At 33.6% G+C, this 15,129-nt stretch overlaps 1 protein-coding gene and 1 pseudogene across 2 annotated transcripts; one reads left to right on the forward strand and one right to left on the reverse strand.

Moving 5' to 3' along the window:
• Window positions 1-6,852, reverse strand: LOC118030555 (protein S-acyltransferase 10). 2 transcript variants are annotated; one of them, XM_035034708.2, is made up of 11 exons: window positions 6,581-6,848; window positions 6,384-6,498; window positions 5,524-5,598; window positions 5,294-5,365; window positions 5,028-5,165; window positions 4,440-4,473; window positions 3,316-3,425; window positions 2,770-2,856; window positions 2,437-2,520; window positions 690-755; window positions 1-437 (listed from the first exon to the last, which is right to left on the reverse strand). In XM_035034708.2, the coding sequence occupies exons 1-11, from the start codon at window positions 6,630-6,632 to the stop codon at window positions 263-265; spliced, it is 1,008 nt and encodes a 335-aa protein (XP_034890599.1). In that variant the 5' UTR covers window positions 6,633-6,848; the 3' UTR covers window positions 1-262. The 2 variants fall into 2 exon arrangements, with proteins under 2 accessions (XP_034890599.1, XP_034890600.1); XM_035034709.2 differs by lacking the exon at window positions 690-755 and having other exon boundaries at window positions 6,581-6,852.
• The window catches only part of LOC140955816 (uncharacterized), a 21,437-nt pseudogene continuing 13,063 nt past the window's right edge, over window positions 6,756-15,129 (forward strand).

Consider the following 15,129-nt stretch of genomic DNA (forward strand, 5'->3'; position numbering starts at 1 on the left):
TTCGCAAAAAGATAAATCTGGGCATGAAAGATCCGTATACAAAACATTCTGAAATTTTCCAAGCAGAAAAAACAACAGAACCAGTTTCTACTGACTACAAAAATCTAAAAGCCCACAACAAGCTCCAACTTAACCACCTGCACTGCCATATCCTGTAGCTAAAACAACTGGATGCACAGGCACACACATTCACATGGATATCAGAGAACAAATTTGGGGGTAGAAGTTGTTGTAATTAATGTTACAATATGCCCTTACAACCTCAGCAACAACGGCCGGTCAAAAAATCTAAGCATGTGTAAGGCCTTGACTTTTCTTCAAGTTCCATTGCTGTGGGTAATCTTTCCAAACTATATATGCTGCTTCGAGCAAAACAAAAGTCATATAAATTTCTGCAGACTCCTTTACTGAATGGATACACTCGTTCAGGAATTCCTCTGCAGATCAATGAAAGTTTGAGGACAAAGAAATCAGAATATAAATAATGGTCAAATAATATTTGCTTTTGCTAGTAAAATATGGTGCCCATAGCAACAACATCCACCAGAACGCTGGCACCAAATAATGCAACAGTGATAATGAACCCAGCATATGGTTTGATTTTGATAGATGTCATTGGTCATTAAACAGAAATCCAACTCTAAATGAATGATGTAAAATAAAAGAAGATTACAGGACTGCTAGCAAACCTTAGATATGGAATGCGTCTACGTCTTACGAGTTCATAGGTAGTTTGATATGTCAGAATAAGATAGCTGCATCAAAACCCATTAAATTAGTATAATCCTGCTAAAGCAGGCCAGACGTATTTCATGCATGTAGACATTTTTTTATGATATGCATCTGATTTTTGGGATGAAAGGAAGTGGTTTTTAACAATAGTCATGGAAACTTTAGTAGTAAAAAACAAGTGCACACATAAAAGCCCTAATCTGCTTGTAGTTCCTTTTTGTACTGGCAAACTGTAACCAGGTATCATTTCCAATTCCTTGTCAGCATTTGCATGATCATTACAGCATGAGTAACTATTCTTGATCTATTTCCACCCATTAACATACATAGAAAAGCCATCAGCACGAAGAAACCAAAGGGGAATTGTTACCAAGGCCAAGGAAAGATTTTCTTTTCCTGCCTCCAGAACCTAGTAAACAATGGATTGTTTCCTGGTCGGTATTAGCAAACTGGACAAGCACTGTTGTAAGAAACACAATGTGTTAACTAGAAGTATTCACGGTCCAGTTCGGTTCAGTTAGGGCCCAAAATTCCAACTGAACCGGAATATGAAATTTCATAAGAAAATGACCCGAACCGAACCGGTTCGTTTTGGTTCGGTTCGGTCAAAGTTGTTTTTTTGGATTGAAACCGGAAAATCATCTATGAAATAAATAAGCAACCATTTTCCTTTTGTCCAGAAAAGATCTGGTCTTCTCTGTAAATGCATAAACAAGTGACTAAGGACAAAGCCAAGAATCCATAAAGAAAAAAGGAAAACAACAAAACCAGCAGTGGAAATGGAAAACCAGTAACATGCAATGAAGCCAATGGATTTGCTTCTACCAAATCAATACCACACAAACTAATTATATAGATAATAGTGGGTCTTCAATGAAAAAAAGAACAAGAAAGAGAAGGCAGAGGGAGATGGCATAATGAGATGTGGGGATGTGCAGCTACTGTAAGTCTGTATCCAATTGCTGTATCAAGAGGGCGACAACGAGAGGGGGGGAATGGAAGAGGAGGCAATCTATAACAACCTCTCAGGGGAGATAATAAAAAAGATTGAGAGAGAGATGGAAACGGGAGAGATGGAACAACTAGCGGCTGTTTTCACTGAGAAAGGGGAAATTTTTAGGGTTAGCTAACTTAGGCTAGGTTAGTTTTCTATTTATACCTCTTTTTTTTTAGCGGGTTTAAGGTTATATTGGGTCCGGTCTGGTTACCCGGTTTCAATTTCTAAAACTGAAACTGAACCGGCCCTAGTGAGTTTATGATTTTTAAATCAGTTGGAGCAGTTTTTTCTCTCAGTTTGGTGTTTTCAATTTTTTTTTTTTTTGTTTTTACAGTTTAATTGGTTGGTCGGTTTTTTTAAACACTCCTAACATCAACTAATCATATTTGGGACCTAGCCATTCTAATGGTCCTTGTCAAGTCGAATTCAGATTCATTCTTAAAATGGAAAACTTAATTCCATGCTCCTACTTTTCAGATCAAAACATGCCCATTCCATACAAATGATAGCATTAGAGAACTATAGAACCAAGATGACATAAGGATAACTAAGTCAGCTCCCTAGAAGCACCGAAAACAACAAATGGCATATTCTAGCTATGTGTCAATACTCTATGGCTTTTATGGCTAGCATAAAAGTGAAAGGAGCTGCGTCTGAAACCATGTATCATGCGGGAAAAAAAGTATTGAGTGAATGAAAACACTTGCCTATGGAAAATGAGGAGCAGCAGGAGAAAAATCAAGGCAATTGACAAAGTAACCAATAGCAGGATCATAATTGCATCCTTCCACCTGACAGAAACAACATAATTTAGGATCAAATTTAAAGATGCAGGAGAACTAAAAATTGATCCATGTGTAGCTAACTTAAAATTTCTTCATCAAAACCACTGGCACCAGCAAGATAATAAACTTGATGACTAATCATTGCCTTTTCTCCTTTCTTTGAAGGTAATGATTTTAGCAAGGAATCAGAGTGTTTCAACAAGAACAACAGAAGCTTCAGAGAAAAACAGAAAGGACTTCAAAAAGAAACTGTACCAAACTCTTGAGATGTTAGCCTTCAAGCACGTGATGTACAAGATGCCAGTCCAAAGGCATAGCACTGTTTCTTCAAAAATGTACCACCTAAGAAAAACACAAAATTAACAGAAGTACATTAAGAGTATGAGGCAAATCCTACATGTTTCAACTGATAGGTGTCATGACCAGTAAACCATATAGCCGACATGCAATGTTGGGAACACCAACCAATAACTTCAATCCATATGATCTGGTCCGCTGCAACTAAATTTGCAGCAAACAAAATTCCATGTTGTAAATCATTTTATCCAATGCATGTGAAATCAGAAATCTGATTATCTGAATGCAAAATGACAATGAAAATGGGAAAATTATAACAAAATGATAGATATTGAACTCAATCAATACTGAAGAGAAGGAAAAAATCAATCATAAACAGCTGCAGCTTAAGTTTATGATGACCATACAACCATCCTAATGGAATTTGAAGTAAGCCAACATTTTGTTTACAAGTCATCCATCACAATTTTGGCATAGAGAACTTTAGAAGGATAAAAAACTCACCAAAATCGACAATGATTTCCCCGGCCAATGCACGTCCCAAGCCAAACACAATGATGGTCAAACTGAAGAACACATTTGTCACAATCATGGCAATGCTTTGCTCGTGGAGGCTGCAATTATGGCAAAGAAAAATAAATAACAACCAAATATTAATTAAGGGTGAAATAGAATTCATTATAAAAAACAAAGCCAGAAAGCATGTTGTATAATCAACACAACTTCACCAGTACTTGGTAATGTATGCAATCAAAAGACTATTAAAATGCCACCATCATTAAAAATGAGATTGTAGGAGCAGGAAAAGCAGCAAGTCTGGAAAATGGTGAAGTTTCTCAGAGGTTTAAAGCAGCGCCAATTAGAAGCCAGATCGTTACTCTGCAACCTAATGTTTTCTATCAAAATTATTGCAACCAGCATGTGTGCGTAGTTACTTTTTATGCACAAATTTCCTGCAATCTTTGTATGTGTATGTGTATGTGTATGTGTGTGGTTACTTTTTATGTGCGTAGTGACTTTTTATGCACAAATTTCCTGCAATCTTTGTATGTGTGTATGTGTATTTTTCATTCATTGCAAAAGAAGGAAAAGTTGACCATGGAGGAGTTCCAGTGAATTTTGAAAGGTTAGTGATGGGTAAGTACTTCTCATGATCTCTGACAATTTTCCTGCAAATTTATTAGTAGATTGATGAGATGAACACTTAATCTGCTCTATCATGTATTGAGAAAAAAACAGTAATTTATGTCATAATTCCATGCTTGTGGGAACATGACAGCAAGTCTTGGGCTTGCAATCATAAGGGTGTATGTTCAAGTCTCGGAAACCAATCAATTCAGGGAAAAAATGTGGAGGGGTACAATGACCAAATTCTCCATCCAGAACTTTTCAATGAGCTCACAATTCAGTAAATGCCTCCATGAGTAATAACTTGGGAAGAAAATTCATTTGGGCACTTTTAGATGCTATACTCCCCTAAACAAGACAACCTTCTTTCTTATACAACAAACATAACAATATGGAAGCAGGTAGTTGTAGATGTAAGCATTCTAGAGTTGGAATGAGATTTATATTGATGCAACCAGGTGTACACACAAACTAGGACGTAAACATGAGATAACAAATACCTGTTCAACATTACAATATATACATGTCAAAGTTCTGCAAAGACCAAGGCAAAGCGGTTAGTTGCAGATTGCTAGTTTTTTTAAAGATATAGAATAGCTGCATTTTCTTTCCCCCTTTGTAATTATTGCATGAAATTATAAAGAAATGATCTCAGTGACATCACTATCTATTCAATTTCCTGATTTATACCTCTGCTATGATTTTGTTGAACATCACATTATCAAATGTAAGAAAACAAATGAAATTCAGGGACCATGCAAACTTTATCATCTTTCCTTTTCAAGACCTCATGGTCCAGACCTTTTCCAACACATCATATTCTAATTTCAAGACTCTGGGTGCAATTAAGGCTTAGTCAAGGCATTGACACCTTTTGAGCAAACTACAAGTACATTTTAGGAGTTGTATAGCTGTCTCTTATAGTCACCATTGACTTTTCATTCACCAAATGCAAGAAAACACGATGATTGCTTTTGGTCAAGTCAATAACAATCCTATTATCATAAACTAGACAGCCCATCAACTTGTCACATAAAAGACCAACAGGGCAAAGGAAGGGATTCCTGAGTGTACCCAGCATTGCATACCTAATAGATGTTCCAGGGGGATACATGTCCAGAACTAGCTTTGTCCAAGATGTAACATTACTTCCTGTAATATTTCTTTCATACTGACTTCCTTCCACAGTGATAACAAAGCTTCCACTTTTGCTTGAAGCAGGCTGTCTTTTCTTAAACATTATAACAATTGATAGTTAGTGAGATTGACTTAAATGCAACTGAGCTCCAGTTTATTTTAATCTGTGTTATTTGCAATGTGACCTCTTAAAAGAAAGTTCAAGTTTAGTTCTTACTTTGACAACATTGATGACCTTCTATATAATGAATTTTTCTCATTCAGATCCCTCATTGCATCAAGGACATAGCTGAAATTGTTATAAAATGGGCAAGATTAGAAAACAGGAGGAAGAAATAATATTAGGCAAGTAGTGAAATCAATCAAAGAAATTTATATTACAGAAATTATGTGTTGTAACCACAATGCAGATTCATCAAGAGGCATTACAACTGCAACAAAATTTACCCGGGAGAAGAACATGATGTAACAAAGTATTGAATCAATGCTGCAACAAACAGCAACAGATATATTGCAGTGTACCTGAATGAAGGAAAAAAGTTGCGACTAAATTCTTGAACGTTATGGTATACTGCACACTCAAGTTAAAAGCAAAAATAAAAAACCATACAACAGAATTTTAAAATGTTTTAAAAAACACTAGTAACACCCTCCTCGCATAGATTCCATAATGTCCGCTAACAATCACATAATTATGCACTCTACTTACCATAATTTTTACCTAAGATTCGAATCACAAAGTAACCATAAAAAACACCCTTGATTACTATAATAATTGATAACATAAATAAACATCAAAGGTTTGTCAACACATCCACAGAGAATAATTAAGAATCATAAGACTCCTAAACTTACTCTTATTGTCAAAAGAAAAAAAGGCATTTCCCCTTAACACTTCACAGCCCATTTTATATTTTCATTATTTTGTTCAGACTTGCAAATTATCGGGATGAAACAGTAATCAGCCATTCCTACCACGCCTTAAGTTATTGACTAAAATTAATTAACTCATTTTAATTCAACAACTCAATTAATCAAACTCATTCAATCAATCAAATTCCAATTCCAACATCACCAATATGATCATAACTAACCATTCCAACATCACCAATATGATCATAACTAACCAATCACAAGGCGTCTTCAGCTATATTTCAATAATTCAATAAAGGCATTTTAAGTTCCACTCCAACTTCAACCAATCAAAACCAAAGAGTAAAATACTTTCACTCAATAACTCAAATAATTACTCTCAAATTTCCAAACTTTCATCAACCAACCAGAAAAGAAAAAAAGAAACAACATACCATGGCTCTTCTTTGGTTTTCTCTATCAAATCACTATAAAAAAGAAAGAGAGTCCCTGCATATACAATATGCAACACCACTAATGCTGCTTTCAACCCCAATGAAGATCTCCTTGCTACACCAACAAAACAACAACATTAATTACAAAAACAAAAGAAACCCATTATTTCATTTCTGATTTTCTAGCAGAAAGTCACCTGGATCGGCGAGGCAGGGGACAATACGGTAGCAGAAATTGAAAATTGACATGGAAGCAAAAAAATCATTAATTGAGAAAAAAAATAAAGAAAAGGTACTAAAAATAATTCTGCAAAGCAAAACAAAGAAGAGAGTGTTTTAATTGAGAAGGGAATGTGATGGCTATCTTGAAAAATGAACGATTTTGAGAGAAATGTAAGTAGAAAAGGAGGTGAAAATATTTAAGAAAATAAATGAAGATGGGTATTAGTAGTAGTAACTGTTGTTTTATTTTTATTTTATTTTATTTTGCATTCTAATTGAAGAAGCTTTATAGTTGAAAGTTGATTTTAAGCTACTGTTTCGTTAGTATTTATACCTAATGTTTGGAAAGTTTGTTTGCGAGGAGCGGTGCTATTGTCACTATGATTTAAAATAAATGGATTTAAAAAAATATTGTTAGTTATGGTTATAAAAAAAAACAAATATATATATATAGGTAGTTAAAACTATTGTAGGATAGATTTTTGCATATAAAATAAATAAATAGTAGGTTTTCATGAATAAAAAACATGTTATTGTTTACTTTTATAAAATCAAGATTTTAAATGTAATTATATATGGGACTCAACATAAAAAATAGAAATAATATACTTAACCAAATGATTTTTTTTCTCTGAGATTAAGTATCAAACAAAAGCTAGCATGATCAAACTATATTGTAATTAATCCTAAAACTTTCTGTATATATGTTGTGCTTTTCCTTTTTTTTTTTTTTTCTTTTTCACTCAAATGTAATGATAAATATGAAAACCCTTTTTTTATGGTGATTGTTATAATTCATTTTGGCATCATAGCTAAAAAGGAAATTAAAAACAATATCCCTAAAAAAAAAGGATTTTAAAAGAAAAATTAAGCTATCACATTAAAAAAACCAGCTTCTCATAAACAATAGCTAAAACCTTAATTTTATGATCAAAATCAAGTTCATCGCATCAAAATTGATTTATCAAGGTCAAATTTGTTATTATATGGTCAAAATTGGCCAACACCATTATTTTATTGTTATCATCACATCAAAGTTAGTTAAAATTGATTTACCAAGATCAAATGTTATTTTATAGTTAAAATTGAATAAAATTATCATTTTGCAATCAAAATGTTAAAACTTATATAAAAAAATAGGATTCAAATTCATTAAAGCATTTTTTATAATAAAAAAAATTCTTCGACAATCAAAATTGGTTTTTCAATGGTCAAAATGGTTTCTTATATTGAATTTTAATGATTATTTTTCCTATATTAGCATAGTGGAAAAATTTATTTTCCAAACTAGCACAATAGAAAAAATAATTCTCACTCTAGTACACAAACAATGGTTATGCATGTACTAAATGTGCCACCTAGGTCACACATTTAGTACATACGTCACCTATTAAAATACCATTCACTCTCAGTCTCAACCGTTTCAGCTCCCTGCCCAACAAAAACCCAATTTCATTGTCTAAAAACAATAACAATATTTCAAGCCAACATTTCATAAAATCACAAAAAGAACAACAATAGCCAACAACCAATAAAATCACCTAGTTTTCATGGTAGGTAAATTTATAGGTAAAAAAAATTAATCTCAACACAAATATAATTCATTAAAATAAAAAATATCAATTCAATTATAAATTAATTAAATTGCATAGTTAAACATCTAATAAATTAACTTGTTGATGAGCCTCCACCATCGAACAACTATCATGTCATTGTCGTGCATGATAAATACGGTAATTTTTTTCTATTGCATTGTCCAAACGTTGAGCCTCCCCAACCTCATCAAGTGAACAATGGCATGACGAGAACCAAATATTGAAAGTATTGATAGCATCACGTATTGTAGTAACAGCTCCCCAACCCTCGTGTATTAAAAAATTTATCTAATATATTAGAAGACATCAATTTATCATTTTTAAGATATAAATACTAAAAAATTATTACATGTTAATAAAACTAGTCCATATATACCAATCTATTATATCTTGGTGTACAAGACTCATAATTATTTAAATTACATGTTGACTGATATAGAGTGTCACATGGATGTCTCGTAACACGCTCCTATGATGGAGTTATGAATCGCCTTGTTATGTTCATGTACTAAGACATGTAGAGATTTAATTCAATAGGCGGATACATCTGAGTAAATATGCAATCTCTTCTTACATGCCATAAATTAATATATTATGCATGAACCACCGACCAATTATCTTCCTTTTTACCTCGATGATTAACAGCATGTAGGTCATCAAGTGTGTCAACATTATCAGGTATGTTGATACAATCCAAATTGATGTATTATCCAATCAGGGCAATGCACCTTAACTATAGCAAAACAATGTATAGGAACCACTGATAGCCATAAATCACTTTCCTTCATGTATAATGAAGATGATATTACAATCAAATCGCTATTGTATGGTGTTTATCACCTATAAAACCATAAAACATATATATTAAAAACTTTCACACCAAGAAACAAAGTTAATAAGAAAATGAATAATTGATTTCATACATACCTAATGAGGCTCATGTGAATCCAACTCGTCTTGATAGAACTTGTTGAAATGAGTAGGATTTTGTGTAAAACACATAAACCTCTCCCCAACCCAACTAACATATTCAAGACAGTTAAGTTAGATGATTAGTACTTAAAAGTGCATTTTATCAAGGTTTTATATTATCATTTTGCACTTGAAGTATTAATAACTCCTTAATTAAAGCATGTTTTATAATAACATACCTAATAATATAAGATACCTTTAATTCATGGTAGACTTTGTAGGGTATTCTCATCATTTTCAGAAAATATGCCCGAAGAAGATAACCAGTCACTTTATAATGAGAATAACCGTGTTAGAACACTTAGAGACCACATGAATCCCACAAGGACAAGTGGACCCTCATGCATAGTTTTTCCTCCTGATGCATCTCATTTTAATTTTAAGCTAGGCATTATTCAACTTTTACCTTCTTTTCATGGCTTAGATATAGAAAATCCACACTTACATTTAAAAGAATTTGAAGAAGTTTGCAACACCTATAATGACTTAAATTGTAGCATGAGTACAATTATATTAAAGCTTTTTCCTTTTTCATTAAAAGATAAAGTTAAAACATGGCTACAAAATCTTAGGTCAGGATCCATTCGTGCTTGGGATGAAATGCAACAACAATTTTTAAAGAAGTTTTTTCCATCTCACAGAACCAACTCTTTCAAAAGACAAATCACCACTTTCACTCAAAAACCAGGTGAAATATTATACTAATGTTGTGATAGGTATCGAGACTTTCTTAATACTTACCCTCATCATGGTTTTGAAACATGGAGATTAGTTTCACAATTTTATGAAGGGTTAACACCTAAAGATAGACAAATGGTTGAATTGATGTGCAATGGAACTTTTGAAGATAAAGACCCTAATGAAGCAATGGAGTACTTAGACTTGCTAGCTGAAAATATGCAAAATTGGGACACTACGGACACTTATGAGGCACCAAGTAAAACCTAACCTCATACATCTAGTGGAGGTATGTATAACCTTAGGGAAGATCATGACCTTCAATCCAAGTTTGCATCTTTAGCTAGAAAAGTCGAGGCACTAGAATTGAAAAGGAGTGGTTAATTAAAATCTGTTTAAGACATTGTGTGTCAAATCTGTGAAACAAATGAACATGCAACCAATGATTGTCCAACTTTGCCTTCTTTCAAGGAATGCCTCCATAAACAAGCCCATGCTTTAAAGAGTTTCCAAATGCCAAATCATAACCCATACTCGCAAACATACAATCCTGGTTGGAGAAATCACCTAAATTTCAGTTGGAAGAGTGATAACAATAATGCACAAACTTCGCAGCCACCATTTCAAGCACACTGTAATTTCCAAAATCTCATCGATATGCACCTCCTTATGCTCCACCTCCTAGAAGAAATCTTGAGGAAACATTGCATGCATTCATTGAAAAGCTAGAGACAATAAACACTCAACTTGCTCAAAGCATGACAAATTTTAAAGATGCTCTTGCAAAATTCACATCTGCTCTCAGTTTTTAAAAGAAAGGTAAGTTTTCATCTTAACCACAACAAAATCCAAAGGGGCAATACAATGCAAATGCTAGTAGTTGGAAGTCAACACATGGATCAAGTCAAATCAGTCATCACTCTTCGCAGTGGTAAGGTTATTGAAAAACCCACTCTTAAACCTTGTGAGAAAGATGATGAGTCAATCTCTGAGGGTAAGGAAGGGGTTGAATATGAACATTGTAAAGAAAAGATTGATTCTCCACCAACACTTCCATTTCCTCATGCCATGACCAAACAAAGGAAAGTCAATCATAATTCTGAAATCCTTGAAACTTTCAAACAGGTAAGGATCAATATACCTTTGTTGGATGCTATTAAACAGGTACCTTCCTATGCTAAATTTTTGAAAGATCTGTGTATTGTGAAGAGAAAACTGAATGTGAAAAAGAAAGCATTTTTAGCTGAGCAAGTAAGTGTTATTCTTCATAATGCTTTGATATATAAAGACCCTAGTTGTCCTATAATTTCTTGCTTTATTGGAGAACATAAAATTGAAAGAGCTTTAATTGATCTTGGAGCTAGTGTGAATTTACTTCCATATTCGGTTTTTCAAAGTCTTAATCTAGGTGAGCTGAAAACAACTTTTGTAACTCTTTTACTTGCTGATAGATCTGTAAAAGTGCCTAGAGGAATAGTTGAGAATGTGTTAGTACAAGTTGATAAATTCATTTACCTTGTAGATTTTGTTGCCTTGGATACACAACCCGTTGAATTATGTAATTCAATTCCTGTTATTTTACGACGTCCATTTCTTGCAACCTCTAATGTATTGATTAATTGTAGAAATGGATTGATGAAGCTATCATTTGGAAATATGACATTGGAGATGAATATTTTCAACATTTGCAAGTAACCTAGAGATGATAATGATTTACAAGAAATGGACTTTATTGAAAAATTAGTTCATTATCAATTTCAAACCACTTCTAATGAAATTGAGATTGATGAACATGACGAGTTGCAAATGGTTTATTTTCAGGAAGAAGCAAAGACATGTAATTGGAGACCACAAATTGAAGAATTGCCACCACAATCAATTGAGTCTATACCTTCAAGTGTTCAACCACCAAAACCTGATTTGAATCCATTACCATTCAATCTCAAATACTCATTTTTGGGAGAAAATGAAACTTTTCCGGTAATAATAACTTTCAAACTTAATGCACATCAAGAAGGTAAGTTATTACAAACTCTAAAAATGCACAAAAATGCATTAGGATGGACCATAGTTGACATAAAAGGAATTAGTCCTTTGATTTGCACACACATGATTTATTTGGAAGAAAATGCTAAACCATCTAGAGAAATACAACGAAGACTTAATCCTATTATGAAAGAAGTAGTGAAAAATAAAGTCATTAAGCTTCTAGATAATAGAATCATTTATTCTATTTTTACAGCAAATGGGTAAGTCCTACCCAAGTTGTACCCAAAAAGTCTGGAGTCACTGTGATAACAAATGAGAAAAATGAGTTAATTCCAACTAGGACTATTACTAGTTGGCGCATGTGCATTGACTATAGGAAACTTAATTCAATGACTAGAAAAGATCATTTTCCTTTACATTTCATGGATCAAATCCTAGAAAAAGTTGCAAGTCATAAATTTTATTATTTTCTAGATGGTTATTCAGGTTATAACCAAATTGAAATTGCATTGGAAGATCAAGATAATACTACTTTCACATGTTTATTTGGTACTTTTGCATATCAAAGAATGCCTTTTGGATTATGTAATGCACCAACCACATTTCAAAGATGCATGCTTAGCATATTCAATGATATGATTGAACATTTCATTGAGATTTTTATGGATGATTTTTCTGTTTTTGGTGATTCATTTGATGATTGTTTAACTAACTTGGAAAAGGTTTTGAACAGGTGTAAAGAGAAGAATCTTGTATTGAATTGAGAAAAATATCACTTTATGGTAACAAACAGCATTGTACTTGGTCATATTGTTTCATTGAAAGGATTTGAGGTTGAAAAATCTAAAATCGAGTTAATTGCCAACTTACCAATACCAAAATCTGTTAAATATGTTAGATCATTCTTAGGACATGCTAGTTTTTACAGAAGGTTCATCAAAGATTTTAGTGTAATATCTAAACCATTATGTAACCTTCTAACAAAGAAAAATATTTATGAATGGACTGAACAATATGAAAAAGCCTTTGTTAAAATTAAAAGCTTGCTTACTTCTGCTCCTGTCATTCAACCTCCTGATTGGTCACTACCTTTTGAAATAATGTGTGACGCTAGTGATTATGTCGTAGGTGCTGTCTTGGGACAAAGAAAAGATAAGAAACCTTATGTGATTTACTATACAAGTAAAACTTTAAATAGTGCTCAAATGAATTACACTACCACTGAAAAAGAATTACTTGCAATAGTATTTGCATGTGACAAGTTCAGATCTTATCTTGTTGGCTCACCTGTTGTCGTTTTTAGTGATCATGCAGCTTTGAAATACCTTCTCTCTAAGAAAGATTCTAAGGCTAGATTGGTGCGGTGGATTTTGTTACTTTAAGAATTTGATATCACAATCAAAGACAAGAAAGGCACCAAAAATGTTGTCGCAGATCATTTGTCAAGATTGACAATCGATTCGAGATCTGACATCACACCAATCGATGACTACTTTCCTGATGAATCTTTATTTTTTGTCTCTACAATGCCTTGGTTTGCTAATATTGTTAATTTTCTTGTATCCATATGGGGCCTGTGATATCGAAAATCCAAAAAATGACAATGTTTTCAAGGTAAATGGCCATCATTTGAAAGTTTATTTTGATAATTTTTCAGTTGAAAATAACTCTATTGAATTGGGTGATCCTGTATATAAAGATTGATTCTTTTTTCTCACATTGTTTTTGTGTAACTTTTGTTTTGCTAGTCTCTCACCTCGATCAAATGGCGGATAACGGTACTCCGTGACTCTTAAGTTGGTTCTTTTAGTTTCCCATGATAACTGATATCTATGTGTATATTTATGCAATTCTTTGCTCTTTCTCCTTTCTTTGAATCTCTCCTCCAATTCTCATTTGAAAATGGACATCACTCTTGAAAAATTAAAAAAGTATTTTCCCGCTCTGCCTCAGAATGCGATTACAAAAATTTACCGTGCTAGATGTGCAAGATTGAGATTGTTAATGAATCATGGAATTTTTGAAGATATTCATTGGCTAATTGAAGCAAAGGTCTGATTATCAAGTGAGCCCTCCAATTCTTTCATTTCACACATGCTTGGAACAAGTAAAAGCACTTTTGCAAAGAAACGTCGTGCAAAATGACTCAAAGTCTGTCACAGATATGCCAGATAGACTTGTAATGCAACATGTCGGTCTTTAGGAATGGTATCTGTAAACCGTGAAGATAAAATACAATTCATTAAGGATGGCCTAAGTAAGGGGTCTTTAGATAATCTTCTATTGACTCCTGAGACGCACCCTAATGGAGATATGCATCGTGCAATTCATGATTTATGGTCACAATTCCATAAAGAACATGCTCGACTTAGTCTTGGGAATCTAACTAAAAAAGACCCTGTTTGCTAGTTTTTAAGAAAACTAGATGGGAAGCCTATCCCCAACCCAAAAAGGACATTTAAGTCGTTCTTAGACGTAAAACCAAGGAAAGATGTGAGCCACAATCATAACCATTGGCTAATTAAAGCAAAGGTCTGATTATCAAGTGAGCCCTCCAATTCTTTCATTTCACACATGCTTGGAACAAGTAAAAGCACTTTTGCAAAGAAACGTCATGCAAAATGACTCAAAGTCTGTCACAGATGTGCCAGATAGACTTGTAATGCAACATGTCGGTCTTTAGGAATGGTATCTGTAAACCGTGAAGATAAAATACAATTCATTAAGGATGGCCTAAGTAAGGGGTCTTTAGATAATCTTCTATTGACTCCTGAGACGCACCCTAGTGGAGATATGCATCGTGCAATTCATGATTTATGGCCACAATTCCATAAAGAACATGCTCGACTTAGTCTTGGGAATCTAACTAAAAAAGACCCTGTTTGCCAGTTTTTAAGAAAACTAGATGCGAAGCCTATCCCCAACCCAAAAAGGACATTTAAGTCGTTCTTAGACGTAAAACCAAGGAAAGATGTGAGCCACAATCATAACCATTGGCTAATTGAAGCAAAGGTCTGATTATCAAGTGAGCCCTCCAATTCTTTCATTTCACACATGCTTGGAACAAGTAAAAGCACTTTTGCAAAGAAACGTCATGCAAAATGACTCAAAGTCTGTCACAGATGTGCCAGATAGACTTGTAATGCAACATGTCGGTCTTTAGGAATGGTATCTGTAAACCGTGAAGATAAAATACAATTCATTAAGGATGGCCTAATGACACGACCAAAAGCTTGATGTCTTCTCCCAAGTGCAGGAGTGTCGAAGTAATAAATAACCCGGCAAGACCG

This window comes from Populus alba, chromosome 7 (assembly GCF_005239225.2).
Source record: "Populus alba chromosome 7, ASM523922v2, whole genome shotgun sequence".
Lineage (NCBI taxonomy): Eukaryota > Viridiplantae > Streptophyta > Magnoliopsida > Malpighiales > Salicaceae > Populus > Populus alba.

Excerpts from the sequence above, each read along its gene's own strand:
- LOC118030555 (XM_035034708.2), bottom strand. The coding sequence starts at position 6,632 with ATGTCAATTTTCAATTTCTGCTACCGTATTGTCCCCTGCCTCGCCGAT. Across the intron at positions 5,599-6,383 it reads AAAACCAAAGAAGAGCCATG|GTACACTGCAATATATCTGT; the intron begins GTATGTTGTTTC and ends TCCTTCATTCAG. Across the intron at positions 438-689 it reads AGACGCATTCCATATCTAAG|AGGAATTCCTGAACGAGTGT; the intron begins GTTTGCTAGCAG and ends ATTGATCTGCAG.